The following is a 17,296-nucleotide window of genomic DNA, read 5'->3' on the forward strand; positions in this document are numbered from 1 at the left end:
TCTGCCTTTCTGTTTTATTTAGCCTTCGGTGTTCTTGCTTTTTGGTGCCCTTTGCAGTGCATTACTGCCACCTTTTTGGGGGACCTATACAGCATTTAAGAGCTGTAGAATTTCTTCCTTGTACTTTATTTCTTTACTTCCAGCAGTTAAAAGTCTTTTTTTTTCTTTTTAAATAGCCTCATGAACATGCAGAGTGGCAGAAGCATATTTGGAATCTGTTTAAATATTTGCCTTCTTGTCTTTTGCTAGCCAGAGAGCTCTTGTCAGAGCTATTAGCTCTGCTTTCTAAGCAGAAGTTCCTGCAGGCAAGGACTGCACCTCTACTACCGAGTTCAGAGTTACCACTGCATATCTAGCTCGGCGGACTTCCTTTAGTATGAAACTGCTTCCATTAGTAAAATATTCAATGTCCGGGTTCCTGAGGGGCTGATCTGTCAAATCTTTCCAGCTTGAGAGCACCTCATCTACCACATCCACACAGCAATAAAGGGGGCCTCCTGGCACTGACTTGATGAGGAAGGAGCAAGGTAGCTGGGTTTAGGGTATTCACAGTCTCTAAAGTCAGTTTATTAGCTTCCTGCCCCAGTAGGGCAGCGGCAGCTAGTGCTTTAAAACAAGAAGGTCATCCAAGTGCCACAGAATCTAATTGCCTGGATAAGTATGTCACTGGGTGATGCCGTGACCTTATGGCTTGAGTTAGAACCTTTATAGTCTCCCTTTTACTTGTGGACATACAAGAAGAAAAGTTTAGTTAGTTAGATCTGGTAGTCCTAAAACTGGGGCCTGAGTCAAGACTTTTTTTGATTTCCCTAAAAGCCTTTTCCTGGTCGGCCTTCCAGAGGAGGGGCTCCTTCTTTCCTCCCCTTTGTTGCTTTGTATAATGGCTTAGCCATGAGCAAGAAATTTGGGACGGAAATGCGGCAGAACCTTGCTGCCCTTAGGAACTTTTTAATCTGACGCCTGGTGGTTGGAGTAGGAAGTGCACAAACAGCCTGCTTTTGTTCTCTACTAAGCCATCTTTCCTCTTGGCTTATATAAAAGCTTAAATACTGGACAGTTTTAGAGCAGATTTGAGCCTTTTTTCCTGACACTTTATATCCTGCCTTTTACAGCAGGTGCAGGAGGTCTTGGGTTCCTCCTGGGTGCAGTAGCCCTTGGCTGGTGATTTTCTTATACCACAGCCCTGACCATTTTCCTTATTCTTTTGACATTCATCTTTTCAGTGTCCTTTCCTTTTGCACCGTGCACATTAATCTCTCTTTAGCCTCTGCAGGCTTTCAAATTCTTGTCCAGAATAGCCTCTTCCACGACTGCGTTCATGCCCATGTCCAAGCCTCCTTGCAAAGTCAGCTTCTCTTCCCATAAGGGCTGCTGCTAGCAAATTAGCCTTTCTTAAGCCTCTGATCAGCCTCCTTTTTTGCCTGCTGATCTCGGTTAATGTACACCTTGGTAGCCACTTTAATAAGCTGTGTAGTATTCACGCCTGCGTAGTCTCTGCGATTTTTGCGTGATATCTCCTTGGGCTTGCCTTACAAACGCTGTATTCACCATGCACTGATTTGCAGCAGCCTCAGGGTTAAATGGAGTGTACAACCAAATTGCGTCACAAAGTCTTTTATAAAACTGGCTGGTGCTTTTATCTGTACCCTGCAGCACCTCTGAGATTTTTTTCTATATTGATTGCCTTTTTCTTCTACCATCTTTTAGCCTTTGCAGAAGTGCTTCTCGGCATCTTTGCAGGCACTGAAGCTGGACTGCATCATCTGTGTCCTAGTGGGGGTCCACTCGTCCTCTTAAGAGGTGTAAGCATAACTTGGGCACGGACAGACCTGAGACAGCCTGCTCGACTTTTCGAGCATTTCACTTTAACTTCCTGGAGTTCTGATTTCTCCTTCTCGGGTGAGACTGGGAGCGTGTATCCATTTGAACGTAACTACTTAGGGGCAGTTAGACTTGGTAAAGGGGGGTAGATTGTCCCGCGATTCTTGCAAAACCAGTTTTTTTTTTTTTTTTTGCCTTTCCTGAGACGTTTCTTTTGTCTCCATAGCTGCCAGGCTGATTTTTACTTTCACTTTTGGCCTGGCAGTGCTACAAGCCCTTGTGACTTTCCTTTTAACTCTGTAGCTGCTGGCGCAGCTGATTTCTCTTGGCGTGAGCTGCGAGCATTCTGCAATAAACTGCTAGGCAGGGCTGCATCTATTTCGCCATTAGTCAATATGAAGCCTTTGTCTGAATGTCCTGGCTGTCCTCCGACCCTAGTCACCAACTTAAAACACACGACCAATTTCTTTATCTACAGTGCCTTCGGTCAGCCAACCACACTAAAAGAGGGCTATTTTAATTCACAGAGAGTTTTCAGCATCTGAGGGGTTAACCTGACTCCTTAATCTCCTGGAAAGCCTTTTTGTAAAGTTCTTTAGCATGCATTCCAAGGCGGTAGGTTTAGAGGATTTTCCTCCTATTTCCTCCCAGTAACCATACAGCACATTCACCCTTCCTTTTCTCCCTTCAAGGCTTAGCACACTCCCTCCTCCTTTCCTTTTAGGCTGATTGGACCCAGTTGGTCCTATATGTTGCTCGGAGTATACAGCCTCTACTAAGAGACCTGCAGCTCCCTGCATGTCACTCCTCACATTGGTTTATCCTGGAACCGTCTCTTTCACACACTTTCACAAACTTCCCCTGCCCCAGGACTCCTCATCAGATGAAACTGTAGCAGGAGGAGCCGCAGGCAAAACCCCTCAGACACCAAGTTAAAGAAGGAAGAGGTTTATTTGACTGGGGGCATCGGCAAGACTCCTGTCTCAAGAGCCGAGCTCCCAGAGTAAGCAATTCCTGTCCCTTTTAAAGGCTTACAACTCTAAGGGGGTGCGTGTGAGAGGGTCATGATTGATTGAGCAAGCAGGGGATATGTGACTGGAGGCTGCATGCACCAGTAATTAGATCGGGACAAAACAAGATAGGGATTTTCACAGTGCATTTCTATACAATGTCTGTAATCTATAGATAAGAGAACCAATTTAGGTCAGGGGTCAATCTTTAACTACCAGGCCCAGGGTGCAGCACCAGGCTGTCTGCCTGTGGATTTCATTTCTGCCTTTTAGTCTTTACTTCTTCTTTCTTTGGAGGCAGAAATTGGGCATAAGATGATATGAGGGGTGGTCTCCTCCCTTATTCCCCCCTTTTGAGACTCTCACTCATTTTATTAGTGGGAGGTCTCACTTTCATTTTCACTACCCATGTCTTCTTGAAAGACAGATTGATAGTAATTCATATAGTACACTTGTGCTGAAGCATTTTGGTGAACTAAGGTAGCGATGAAGCTTTTTATCATTCGAAGAAGTACAGGCAGCAAACAAGGGAGCAGTAAGTAGGTTCTTATTACTATTATAACTCTTGTTGTAAGGGTTTTAATCCTCCTAGTGCTGGGAACCATTTTCTAAACATGGCCCCAGGATCAAATCCATGCCACACTTGCACAGTCACATGTGCCAGTTTTTTCATATCTCTAACTATGTCTTCAACTACTTGCCCTTGATTATCTATGTGTAGGCAGCAATTAGTAAGGTTAAATTTCCTACAGACCTCTCCTTCAGCTGCTAGCAAGTAGTCGAGAGTCAATCTGTTTTGATAGATAGCATTTCTCATCTGAGTTTCTTGCCAGGCCAGAATAGTCAAGGCTCTGCCGGTTTTATAGTGATTATTTTTAAGACAGCTTGCAACCATATGATTTGGTTGATCATGTAAATGGAGGTCCAGTATTCCCGTGAACCATCTTGCACCTAAGAAGCAGGCCTATAATATTGTATGATTCTCTCAGAGGGCCATTTATCATTTTTTCAATTTCTTATAGCTATGCTTCTCTTTTCACGGGAAGTATAGACAAGGAAGCCCAGGAGTTCACCTGTTTTTATGGGCAGTAGGAAGAAAGATGGTTTAATGGTGCCAATAACACAACTACCTGCCCACTGATCAGGTACTTTGGTGTAAGTTCTATGACCACATATCCAGTATAATCCAGTGGGGACTGTCTAGTCCTAGTGGGACTCCAGGTGGGTCCACATGGTTTGCAACTTTGGGAATTTACTAAATGGATTTCTCTCTGTGTGATTTGAACTCCACCATGTGACTGTTTTTGTGGTACCATTATACAGTTTTTGTCTCAGACAACTAAGTCATCCTACGGGGTGAGTGAATTCTTTTCCTTCTCTAGCTATGCAATGTTGTCCAATAATTGAGGCTTTTAGGACCTAGAAATTATCAGGGTGATTCTTTTGAGCTGGGAATTCATCAGGAACTGGGTCTGTAGGTACTAATTCTCGGGCTTCCTATGGCCATTGATCTCTTATTACAGTTCCTCCACATACATAACATGAAGTGACATTGAGAGACTGTGCTACATGCTCGGCTAATTGCAAAAACAAATTTCTTGTTTTTCCTGGAATTTCTGGTACTGGCACTTTTAGTTTATCATGGAAGATTTGAAATACTGGCTTAGGAGAGCATTTATAAACTTTTTCTCAAACCACGATATTTACTTGAAGGTTCAGTCTAGCTCCCTCAATTTTTAGGGTTACACGTTCCCTTTTGTTTCCAGCGAGGATCAAGGGGATTGGTTATTACTGGCTCTAAGGGGTTACATTGTCCCTTAGTACAGGAAGGGCCATTTTTTCCTTTCTGAAGGTGGACTGGATCCTTTTCATTTTTTATTTTTTTAATGTGCAGATGGAATATTTGATCCATTTTAACCAGGCATTTGCATCTTGGTATCCTGTCTTGATTGCTAAAGTTTGTTTTAAGTCTTTAACTTCTATGATCCCCTAGTAAAATGAATGTATGGTTTGAGGGAAATTACAAAAACCGGTTGGGGCAGTCCATCCTTGTTTTTCAGTGGTCCACAGAACATTGGACCAACTACGGCATGAAAGCTCTACATCAGGAGGCAAGACTCCTGTTTGGCACTGGGGTCTTTATCAAAATCTCCCTGGATTAAATGGTCCTAGTTTACTAATGCCTAGTCTGAGGAGAGTCAGGAGGGACAGAAGTACTTTTCTGAAGTAGAAAGCTATCTTTAACTTGGCAAGTCCCCACAGTGTATAACAAGGAAGGCATTAAATGCAATAGTTTCAGGTGAAATTGACCTGGTTATATTAATAACTAGATGGTCAGCAATAGAATGAGGAAAGAAGAAAGAGTAATACAATAGATTAAAAGAGTTACATTTTTCTTAGCTTTAGTTTGGTAGGATTTTCCCCTGGGACTATGGCCCACCACTCTGGAGGGAGTGGCACTTTCTTAACTCGGGTGTGATGAGTCCATCCTTTTTTTTTTTTTGCTGTATGAACAGCAGTCTCAGTGGTTAGCAGCACAAGGTAGGGTCCTTCCCAGGCTGGCTCGAGTTTTTCTTCTTTCCACCCTTTGATGAGAACGTGATCTTCAGGCTGGTGCTGGTTTACCAGAAATTCTAGGGGTGGTACATGTGCTAAAAGACTTTTAGCTGGTTTTTTGTTTTGTTTTGTTTTGTTTTTTTCAAGAAAGGAAAGTGGAAGATAAACCAAGTATATAATTTTTAAGAAATTGACCTTTTGTTTTAAATGGGGGGACCTTGGCAGTGGACTTTATAGTCCTTAGTGCCTTTTTACTGAGAAATTTCCTTTAGCGCCTATTTTTATTAGTTTTTTAACCAAAGAAAGCCAAATACCATTTTACATTTAACAGTGCTTCTCATATGATTTTTATACCAGATAAGCTAAATTTTATCTTTATATTAGTGTGTTATTAATGTTAAACCTAATTTTAATAAAACATTATAGAAATATGTATCTAATTTTTAATGTTTGACCATAAGGTAAGATTTTATAGACTCTTTTTAACATTTTATAATTTTTGCTAAAGAGCAGGTTCGTGCTTTAAGAAAAACCTGTTATGCTTTTACTTTAATGTCCAGTTCACAGAAAAACTGGATGATATTTCTTTAATTTTAGCTAATATGTTTACACACAGAATTTTCTTTACAATTAACGTTTTAAAACTTGCTTAAACCTTCAAAACAATATATTTTTTAAACTTTTTAACGTAGGTAAAAATGTACATTCTTATGCCTCCTTATAATCCTTTTACCAAAGGTATATTTTACTTTTCATATACACCTTGCACGTTAACTTTTTTTTTAATTGTTTTACATTCAGGAGACCTAGTTACTTTTAAATTATACAACATTTTTTGCACAATTCTTTTTTTAACACACATTTTTTTATAACCTTTTTTTTCTTTCACAACTTTTACAGGCAATTTTTTGACATGCCTTAACTTTCTGACTTATTACAGACATTTCTTTCTTTAAACAACCAGTTAATTTATTTCAGGACAAGAATTTACCATATAACACTCTTTTTATATCAGTTCGGCCCCTCCCTTCTTTTTCTTAACTACTTGTATATCTCTCTCTTTCTCTGTTTGACATTCCGTCCCCCCACTTTTTTTTCTTAACTACTTGTGTATCTCTCTCTTTCTTTCTCTCTTTGACTTTCCTTTTGCCTCTGTCTCTTCCTCTCTCTCTCTCTGCCTCTCTCTTTCTCTCTCTCTCCTTGATTCCCTCTTTGTATCTTCCTCTCCATCTCTTCCTCTCTCTCTTTGCCTCTTTTCCTCTCTGTCTCCTTTCTCTCTCTCTGCTGGTCTTTCCTTGCCTCTGCCAGTCGCTTATGTTGCTGTTCTCTCAACCACTGTGTGTTGGGGGCAGGGGGTCTAAAACCAGCTGTAACCAAGTGTCTATGTACAAGAACTGGTCTGGGTTCCCTGGCTTACATGTTACCTTGTGTCATACCTTTGAAACAAGGGACCTGTCCAGGCTTCCTTCTAATGGCCAACCTACTTCTAAAGCTGGCCAGTCTATCTTACATAAAGTTTTAAGTTTTCCTGGTGTCATGGTACTCCATAGACTCCCTTAAATTCTTTTTTGAAATTTTTCAACGCAGTGCCTAGTAGGGTGGACTTATTTGTGCCTGACCTACGCTTCTTCAAGACAAAACACCATGCTCACATCACACGCATACCACAAAACAAAGAATGGGTAAAAAGGGCACACACACGCTTTTGCAGTTTGCACCAAACCACAATCAAAACCAGAATCAGAGTATCCAGAAATCCAAGCCAGGTCAAATCCAAAACCAAAGTATCAAGCAACCAAGTCAAAAACAAAAACAAAAGTGCCGGTACAGGCACACCGTGGGTGATCAGGCCACGCTTCCACTCAAATGGAGTAGGCAAGTTCCCAAGACCAGTCCTGTCAAGCAATTCAAACCAAGTCAAAACCAAAACCAAAGTGCCGATAAAGGCATGCTGTGGGTGATCAGCTCATGCTTCCACTTAAATGGAGTGGGCAGGTTCCTAAGACTGGTCCTGTCAAGCAATTCAAACCAAGTCAAAACCAAAACCAAAGTGCCGAAAAAGGCACGTTTCCACTGAAACGGAGTGGGCAAGTTCCCAAGACTGGTCCTGTCAAGCAATTCAAACCAAGTCAAAACCAAAACCAAAACCAAAGTGCCAATAAAGGCATGCTGTGGGTGATCAGGCCACACTTCCTCTCAAATGGAGTGGGCAAGTTTAAAACACTAGTTCTACCAAGTTTTAGATGTCCAGACTCCAAGTGCCTGTTCCTTCCCGGTGTTCAGCCACTGCGTTGATCCTCCATGGGGGCCTGCCACACGCTGCTGTGGCAAGGCGTCCCACTGGGGCAAATGCCTACCAGAGAGCACTCTCAGGATCTGCATCGCTTGGGCTGGTCTGAGTCCCCAGCAGGGATGTTCCACAGGGCAGGCTTAAGCTGCCTAAGGAGTCGCCTCAACCATCCGCCATTCACCTCACTTCCCAGTCAGTGAACCAAGAAATGTTGACAAAACTCAGACACCAAGTTAAAGAAGGAAGGGGTTTATTCAGCTGGGGGCATCAGCAAGACTCCTGTCTCAAGAGCTGAGCTCCCCGAGTGAGCAATTCCTGTCCCTTTTAAGGGCTCACAACTCTAAGGGGGTGCGTGTGAGAGGGTCGTGATCGATTGAGCAAGCAGGGGGTACATGACTGGGGGCTGCATGCACCAGTAATTAAATCAGAACAAAACAAGATAGGGATTTTCACAGTGCATTTCTATACAGTGTCTGTAATCTATAGATAACATAACGGATTAGGTCGGGGTCGATCTTTAACTACCAGGCCCAGGGTTCAGTGCCGGGCTGTCTGCCTGTGGATTTCATTTCTGCCTGTTAGTTTTTATTTCTTCTTTTTTTGGAGGCAGAAATTTGGCATAAAATGATATGAGGAGTGTTCTCCTCCCTTATTACAAGCCTCTCTGGTGTCCTGGGTAGGTTCACACGCACCCACACACTCCCAGTTGCGGTGGCAAGCCACTCTTGCCACCCTGCCAGCAAGCTCTACCTTGCTGCACTTGCCGCTCTATTGGCCCATTTCCTCCCTTTTTCCAGTTCCTGTCTCCAGATCCAGTGAACCACTTTCACTTTGTTAGTGGGGACAAGAGGCTCATCCAAATCGGTAAACCTCTCCTGCAGCCCCCAGCCACTCTGGGTTGGATTAGTGGTCATTCCTCCGGAAGTGATCAAGCTCCCCTTCGTCTTTAGGGGATGGACTTCCCTGCCTTGGGTCCCAAAACTTACCGCAGTTCAGATGTCTGCGTGCAGCTCTTGAGATTGTCCTGCAACCCTCCAGGTTCTGATGCACTGTCCGGGGAGGGGCGCTGGGAGGTGGAGAGCCGCTTCCTTCTCTGGGCTCTGGGCTTAAGTTCTCCCAGTGGTGCCTGAAGTTATAGGTCTCCCACTGCTGGGGCCCCAGATCACCTACAGGCAAAGGACACAGCCAACCTGTCCTCTCCATGGGCCTACTGGCTCGCTTGCCAGAAATGTTGCGAGATGCAGGAAGACGAAGAGAGATCTCTGGTTGAAACAGGAGAATCTTTATTGAGTTCACTCAGGCCCAGCTGACTCACGTCCAAAAGACAGGGCCCAGAAAAAAGACAGCACCTGACTTTTATACACACTTCACGAAACGGGGCGGGCTAGCTTGAAGCAAGCTTACTGTGGCATGAAAGGAGGGATCCAGAGGCAGGGCAAAGACAGGGTGGCATATAACCGTTGCCAAGCAACCCAGATGTTTGTTATTTAGGTTTGTCTGTGCACAGGCTTGTCCTGTAACCTTCGCTATGGTGCCCAGGCAGCTGTAGTTCAGGCCTACTCAGGTTTCTCATGACCTTTGTTGTACTTCTTAAATAAAACAGCATACTTGAAGTCACTAGTTAAGAGAACAAGAATCTACAAACTCATTCCATAAAACAAAAGGAAATTTGTTTTTCTTCTCACTGTGTTGAGGGAGTGCTGGGAGAGTCTTCAGAGCACATTAGATAATATTATCAAGACTTTTCCCGGGTCTGGGCTGTGCCTGTTGCTGCCTCTGGGACAAGTTAACCTAAAATAGGAAAACTTTTTTCTCTTTTAAATTTTATTTTTCTTTAATTTCCTGCCTCAAGACAAGATTATTTCAGAATAACCAGCAGTTTCCTTGACCTTTTGCTTGCTTTTCTGAACATTTTGAATATAGCACATTTCTTTCTATTTTATTCCAGAGTATGCAAATGTGAATGACATGAAACATCACTGTACTGGAAGAATTAATATATTACTTTTAGTAATGTACCTGAGCTAAATGACTGAAACCTTAGGGTGCATAGAAGTGACAACAATTTGCATGACATTTTGAAGTGAATTAAATATTTTCAAACATGCTTATTTGACAGCCAGTGTTATATTTTTTAGATCAACGCAAAGGACAATGATTACTCCAAACCCAATATTTTCAAATTCACATATTTAAAGTCAGGGAAGCTACAACTTCTTTGTCAAAATTACAGGCTGCCTTACTTATGCCTATTTCTTCATCTGTATTATTTGATACTCAGAATTTTTAAATTTCTATAATTTCTGATTTTGTAGACTGTAATGTGTTCGTTGCATTTGTGAAGTGATATGTAATTGTACAGTTTCTGTGAGTAAATGGAATGCTTGGGCTTTCAATACAGTATTCATATAAAGCAATAAATATTAATGTTATAAAAATGTTTAAAAGAAAGTATATGATGGAATGTGTGTAGGTCATAAACAAATACTACACCATTTTATATAAGTGACTTGAGCACTCATCTCTACAGTAATGTAGAGTACTGGGGAGGAGGCAACCAATCTCCCATGGACACCAAGGGATGACTGTATATGAAGACACAGATAAGTTTAAAGTAAAGGAGCCAAAAAAAAAAAAATACCATGTTAACGCTAATCAAAAGAGAGTTGCAGTAGCTATATTAACTTTAGACAAAGCAGATTTCAGAACAAGAAAAATTTTCAGGGATAGAAGAGGGCATCATATAACAATAAAGGTGTTAATTCTCTAAAAAGACAATAATTTTCAATATGTATGTGCCTAACAATAGATGTTAAAATATGTGAGGCAAAAACTGATAGAACCACAAGGAAAAATAGACAAATCTGTTATAGCCAGAGACTTCAACATCCCTTAATAGATCAAGCTGCCAAGAGATCAGGAAGGATATAATTGACCTGAAAACACTATCAATCAACTTAATAACATTAAGAGCGCTTTATCCAAAAACACCAGAATGTTTGTTTTTCTCAAGTTCACATAGGACATTAATCAATCTAGAACCCATTCTGGGAGTTAAAACAACAGTTTAACATTCAAAATATGTTATCAGACCACAATGGGATTAACCTAGAAATAACAAAAAGATAAATGGAAAATCCCCAGATATTTGGATATTAAACAATATATTTCTTTTATTTATTTATTTGTTTGTTTATTTATTTATTTATTTATTTATTTTTGAGACGGAGTCTCGCTGTGTCTCCCAGACTGGAGTGCAGTGGCGCGATCTCGGCTCACTGCAAGCTCCACCTCCCGGGTTCACGCCATTCTCCTGCCTCAGCCTCCCGAGTAGCTGGGATTACAGGTGCCCGCCACCATGCCCGGCTAATTTTTTATATTTTTAGTAGAGACAGGGTTTCACCATGTTAGCCAGGATGGTCTCTATCTCCTGACCTCGTGATCCACCTGCCTCGGCCTCCCAAAGTGCTGGGATTACAGGCGTGAGCCACCATGCCCGGCCAAACAATATATTTCTAAATAACATATGGGTTAAATAGGAAATCTAAAAAAAAATTAAAAATACTTTAAATGAAAATAAAAATACTACTTATCAAAATTTGTAAGATGCAGTAAAAGCAGTGTTCAGAGGAAAAATCTATAGCACTAAATGCCTATATTAGAAAAGATGAAAGATTTAAATCAATAAGCTTCTACCTTAAGATACCAGAAAAAGAAATTTAGGAATTCCAAGGAATGCAGACTGTAACCTGAAAATTAACTGTATTATAAGTGTATCTATGCAAACATAAGAATTGACAGTGCACACACTTGATAAGATGTGACGAAAATGGCACCTTACCTCTGGGAGCTTTCTGCCAATCCATAACCCCAGTCTAATAATGAGAAAACCATCACACAGGCTCTGAGAGAGGGTAATTCTACAAAATGCTTGACGCCTCAAAGTAGTCTAAAAGTTATCAAAAACAAGGTAATTCTGATAAATTATCACAGCTAAGGGAAGCCTAAGTAGACATCACAAGTAAATGCAGTATGATATTCTGGTAGGCACCCTGGTATAGAAAAATACATTAGGTAAAAACTAAGGAAATCAAAATGAACTGTGAACTTTAGTTATGAAAAGTGTATTGAATTTGGTCTATTAATTTTAAGAAATGTATTATGTTAATGTATGATGTTAATAATAGAAAAAAAAAAAACTAGAGAAGAAAGTACCTAAGAACTCTGTACTGTCTTTTCCATTTTTCTGTAAACCTAAAACTGTTCTAAAAAACAGTATCTTAAAAAAAAGTGGTTTTTCTATATATCTTCAATAAACTCATGGAAGAGAAACACTTGAATATAGCATTTACAACGGCTCATCTCCCCATTAAAAAGGAAGAAAAGTATATGTAGAAATAAATACATTAAAAGGTTTATAAGACCTCTCCACTAAAACCTGCAAATATTTCTGAGAAAATTAAAGACTTAAATAAAGGGAAAGATATAACATACTCATAGACAGGGAAAGGCATAAAGATGTCAGTTCTCTCCAAGCTAATTTTTAGATTCAGCACAAACCTAGCCAAAATTCAACCAGTTTTAAAAGAATTTTTAATTGTGAAAATTGACAAGCTGATTCTGAAAAAAGTCAAGATAATGAACAGAAGACTTACCTCTGTTCCAGATGTAAAGCTAAAGTAATACGATGTGATATTGATTTAAGGATAAGAATATACAATAAAATAGTGATTTAGAAAAAGACACACAAATACAGTCATCTGAGATATATATATATATAAATATACAAATAAAACAGACAGTGCATAAGATTAGAAAAATATGATCTTTCCAACAAAAGATGCTGTGTCAATTGGATATCCATGTGGAAAAATTATATATTGTATATTGACCCCTACCTAAGACTGGAGACAAAAACCTATTTCAAATGCATTGAAGATTTAAATGTGAAAGATAAAATACAGCAAAACACAGCTTTTTTTTTTTTTTCCTGAGACAGGCTCTCATTTTGTCACCCAGCCTGGAGTGCAGTGGTGCAAACTCAGCTCACTGCAACCTCTGCCTCCTGGGCTCATGTGATTCTCCCACCTCAGGTTCCTGAGTAGCTGAGACTATAGATATGTACCACTATGCTTGTCTAATTTTTTTTTTTTCTTTTTTTGAGACGGAGTTTCGCTTTTGTTGCCCAGGCTGGAGTGCAATGGCGAGATCTTGGTTCACCGCAACTTCTGTCTCCCAGGTTCAAGCCGTTCTTTTGCGTCAGCCTCCCGAGTAGTTGGGATTACAGGCATGCACCACCACCTCAGCTAATTTTGTATTTTTAGTAGAGACGGGGTTTCTCCATGTTGGTCAGGCTGGTCTTGAACTCCCCACCTCAGGTGATCCATCTGCCTCGGCCTCCCAAAGTGCTGGGATTACAGGCGTGAGCCAATGTGCCCGGCCCATGCTTGTCTAATTTTTAAATTTTGTGTAGAAATGAAGTCTCACCATATTGCCACAGCTAGCCTCAAACTCCAGGACTCAAGCAATCCTCCCACCTTGGTCTCCCAAAGTGCAAAATACAGCTTTTAAAAGAAAATATTGTAGAACTCTAAATGACTTTAGTAACCATATAAAAAAGCTTTAGGAGTTCACCCACCACTACACCTGCCTTACATGTAATGATAAAGGGAGTTATTCCAGTTAAAACGAAAGAATGCTAACAACATGAAAATATGAAAGTACAAAACTCACTATAAAGGTAAGAATATAGTTAAATTTAGGATATACTAAATACTATAAAGGTGGCACATAAATTAGACTTAATCCAGTGCAAAAATTTTTTTAAGTATTAAAAATTACTATAACTTCAAAAATTTGGTCATGGAAATAATATGTAAAAGATGTAAACTGTTATATCAATAGCATATGTGGAGGGGGTAGAGAAATGAAAATGTAGAGATTAGAATGGTGCTTACTAGGAGATTGAGGATGGAGGAAAAAGGAAATATAGTGATGTTGGTCAAAGGGTACAAACTTTCAGCTGAAAAGGAGCAATAAGTTCTGTAGATCTATTGTGCAACATAGTGACTATAGTTAATAATATAGTGTATATTTGAAAATTCCTAGGAGAATAGATTTTTAAGTGTGTCACCACACAGACAAAAAATAATAAATGCGTGAAGGGATATATATGTTAATTAGCTTGATTTAATTATTCCACAATATATACACATATCAAAACACCACATTGCACACCATAAATATATATATATATATATATATATATATATATATATATATATATATGGTCAATAAAAAGAATCTCAAACCATTAACCTAATCTTCCACCTTATGAAACTAGAGAAAGAAAAACAAACTGAATTCAAAAAAGCAAAGGAAGGAAACAACAAAGATTACAGCAGATATAGAAGGAGAAATAGAAAATAGAAACAAGCAAAACTGACTAAAAATAGATAATGTGAATATAACTATAACAAGTAAAGAAATTGAGTTGGTAATAAAAAAATTTGTTACAAAAAAGAAGCCACCAGATGGTTTCACTGGTGAATTCTACCAAATGCTTAAAGAGGTAACACAAATTCTTCACAAATCCTAACAATAACAACAAGTAGAAGAGAAGGAAACACGTCTTAGCTCATTTTTTGAGGTCAGTATTACCTGGATACTGAAGCCAGACAAAAAATTCACAAGAAAATACTATTGATCAATATCTCTTGTGACTATAGATGCAAAAATCCTCAGTAAAATACTAGTAAACTAAACTCAGCAGCATATAAAAAAGAAATTTATACGTCGATCAAGTGGGATTTATCTCAGGAATGTAGATTTGGTTCAACAAATGAAAGTCAAGGGAATGCACCATAAGGGAGAAAAGCTTTTGATAATCTCAACACATGCAGACAAAGCAATTGACAAAATCTAACACCTTTATATGAAACATATACTAAAAACACCAAAAAAAAAAAAAAAAAAAAAACAAAACCCTAGTAATAGAAGGAAACTACTTTGAATTAACAAAGGGCATGTATGAAAAACCCATAGCTAACAGCATACTTAATGGTGAAAACAAAGTTTTTCCCTAAGATCAGGAACAAGACAAGAATGTCTGTTCTCCCTACCTCTATTAGACAATGTATTTTAAATTCTAGCCAGGCCAATTAGGCAAGATTTTTTAAAAGGTGAGGGATGGGGTGGGATACTGTTTGGAAAACAAGAAGTATATCTATTTGCAGATGACATGACCCTATATACAGAAACCCCTAAAAATCTACAAAAGGCCTATTAGAGCTAATATTAGGTTGGTGCAAGAGTAGTTGTAGTTTTTGCCATTACTTTTGCACTGTCCTATAAATGAGTTCACCAAGGTTATAGGATACAAGATCAATACAGAAAAATCAGTTGTACTTCTATACACTAGCAACGAACAATGCAAACATAAAATTAAAAAGCCAGTTCCATTGTGATTGCAAAAAAAAAAAAAAAAAAAAAAAGAATTAAATGACCAGGATTAAGTTTAACAAGAGAAGTGCAACGCAGTCCATTTGCTGATTTTTTTTTTTTTTTTAGAATTTGTTGTTGTACTTTTTGCATCTGTAATTTTCATTTGACTTCTCTTTATATAACCTATTTTTTTCCCTGGAACTTTACTTTTTTGCCCAGAGTTTCTATTTTTTCATCTATTTTAATAGTGTTCGTAATTATTAGTATTTGCTGAAATATTTTTATGATGGCTATGTTAAAATCCTTTTTAGATAATTCTACCATCTGTGTAATCTTGGGGTTGGTGTCTTTTATTGTCCGTTCTCATTCAAGTTGGGATCACCTTGGTTCTTGGTATGATGAGTGATTTTCAATTTCTATTTGGGCATTGCAGATATTATAAGATACTGGATCTTATTTAAATGCTGGGTTTTACCAGGGATCCTCTGACACTGCTCTGGCAGGAGAAGTGGGGTCGCCTCTTGTAGGCAAGGTGGAATAAAAGCTCAAGTTCTCTACTTAGTCTTCACTGACACACAACCGAAGAACGGGTGTCTTCTTAGTGCTTAGGTAGGAGCGGGGCTTCAGGCTCATCACTAGGTCTCTGATGATAACCCCTGGATGGGAAAGAGAAGGGTGTCCCATTAGTGCTCCCTGCATGGTCTCCACTGATACCATGGGAGGTGGCTTACGTCTATAATCCCAGGACTTTGGGAGGCTGAGGAGAGGATGGCTTGAGGCCAGGAGTTTGAGACCAGCCTGGGCAACATAGCAAGACTCCATCTCTACAAAAAGAATTTAAAAATTAGTCAGGTGTGGTGACATGCCTGTAGAAGTATTCACCCAAATATTTGGGAGGTTCAGGTGTGAGGATTGCTTGAGTCCAGAGGTTTAAGGTAGCAGTGGGCTATGATCATACCACTACATTCCAGCCTGAGTGACAGAGTGAGATCCCATCTCTTAGACAAAAAAAGGAGAATGATTTTGGATTACAAGGATGTCCAGTGTGTGGTCATTGGAGTGTACTGCTAAAGAGAAATATTAGACAACATTTAAATTTCCTGTTTGATATATATATATCTCAATAATATATATATATATCAAGTATATATATACATATATCAAGTATATATACACATATATACTTAAGACATATGTATATAAACAAATACATAATGTGGCAAATATTAGGTTTGCAACTTAATTAATTTTTAAATATATATCCACCTATGAACCATAACCCACACACAGATATGTGGTATTTCCAACAATGAGAATCTTTTTTTTTTTTTTGAAACGGTATCTCACTCTGTCTCCCAGGATGGAGTGCAGTGGTGCAATCTCGGCTCACTGCAACCTCCACCTCCTGGGTTCAAGTGATTCTCCTTTCTTAGCCTCCCAGAGCTAGGACTATAGGGCCTGCCACCATACTCGGCTAATTTTTGTATTTTTAGTAGAGACGAGGTTTCACCTTGTTGGTCAGGCTGGTCTCAAACTCCCGACCTCAGGTGATCCACCCTCCTCAGCCTCCCAAAGTGCTGAGATTACAGGCATGAGCCACTGCAACTGGCTGAGAATAGATTTTTTAAAGACCCAAGAAAAGGGGCAGCCTAGCAAGACAGAAACTTTTTCCAATAACTGCTCTACTTTAACCAAACACCACAGTAAAATGTTCACCCTCTCCCCTTACCCACATACCAGCCAAGACTGAGTAGGAAGTTTAAACTTCAACCGTACCATACAAGATGCCAAAACCCTGCCTGTTCCCCCAACCCAACCAGAGCAGTATCAGAAAAGGCCTAGTGGGAGCTGGAACTTTCATAACAACCAGGTCATAAAGAGGCACCCCATGCCTCAGTGGAGACCATGTAGGGAGCCCGAACTTCTACTCCCATCCAGTCAAACAAATTACCTCATGCCTTCTTAGTCAGGGTAGTATCAGAGGAGACCAAATGAAGAGCTGGGAATTTTACCACCATTCACTTATAAACGTGTGGGTCGGGAGAAAGAGATGAAACACAGAGAACAGAACATTAAATACAATTTAAAATAACATTAAGATATTTTATGAGAGTAGGAATATGAAAAGTTGGCTCTATAGTAATAACTAAGTAATTTCAATTAAAATATTTTTTAC

The 17,296-nt window shown here is 39.5% G+C and overlaps 2 protein-coding genes across 6 annotated transcripts in view; one reads left to right on the forward strand and one right to left on the reverse strand.

Annotated features, from left to right (window-relative positions):
* LOC144339418 (uncharacterized) overlaps window positions 1-9,631 on the reverse strand; it is a 41,160-nt gene extending 31,529 nt beyond the window's left edge. For 2 of the 5 annotated variants that reach the window (XR_013414408.1, XM_077993949.1), the window contains exon 1: window positions 8,664-9,628. Coding sequence is in view for 3 of the 5 variants with exons in the window: in XM_077993949.1 (XP_077850075.1) it covers window positions 8,664-8,880 (217 nt within the window). In the remaining 2 variants the exon portion in view is untranslated. Of the gene's footprint in view, window positions 1-8,663 lie in introns of all 5 variants that reach the window. The other 3 variants (XR_013414409.1, XM_077993948.1, XM_077993950.1) reach the window with 3 other exon arrangements.
* SLC9C1 (solute carrier family 9 member C1) overlaps window positions 1-17,296 on the forward strand; it is a 167,327-nt gene that overhangs the window by 21,182 nt on the left and 128,849 nt on the right. The window lies entirely within an intron of this gene.

This window comes from Macaca mulatta, chromosome 2 (genome assembly GCF_049350105.2).
Source record: "Macaca mulatta isolate MMU2019108-1 chromosome 2, T2T-MMU8v2.0, whole genome shotgun sequence".
NCBI lineage: Eukaryota > Metazoa > Chordata > Mammalia > Primates > Cercopithecidae > Macaca > Macaca mulatta.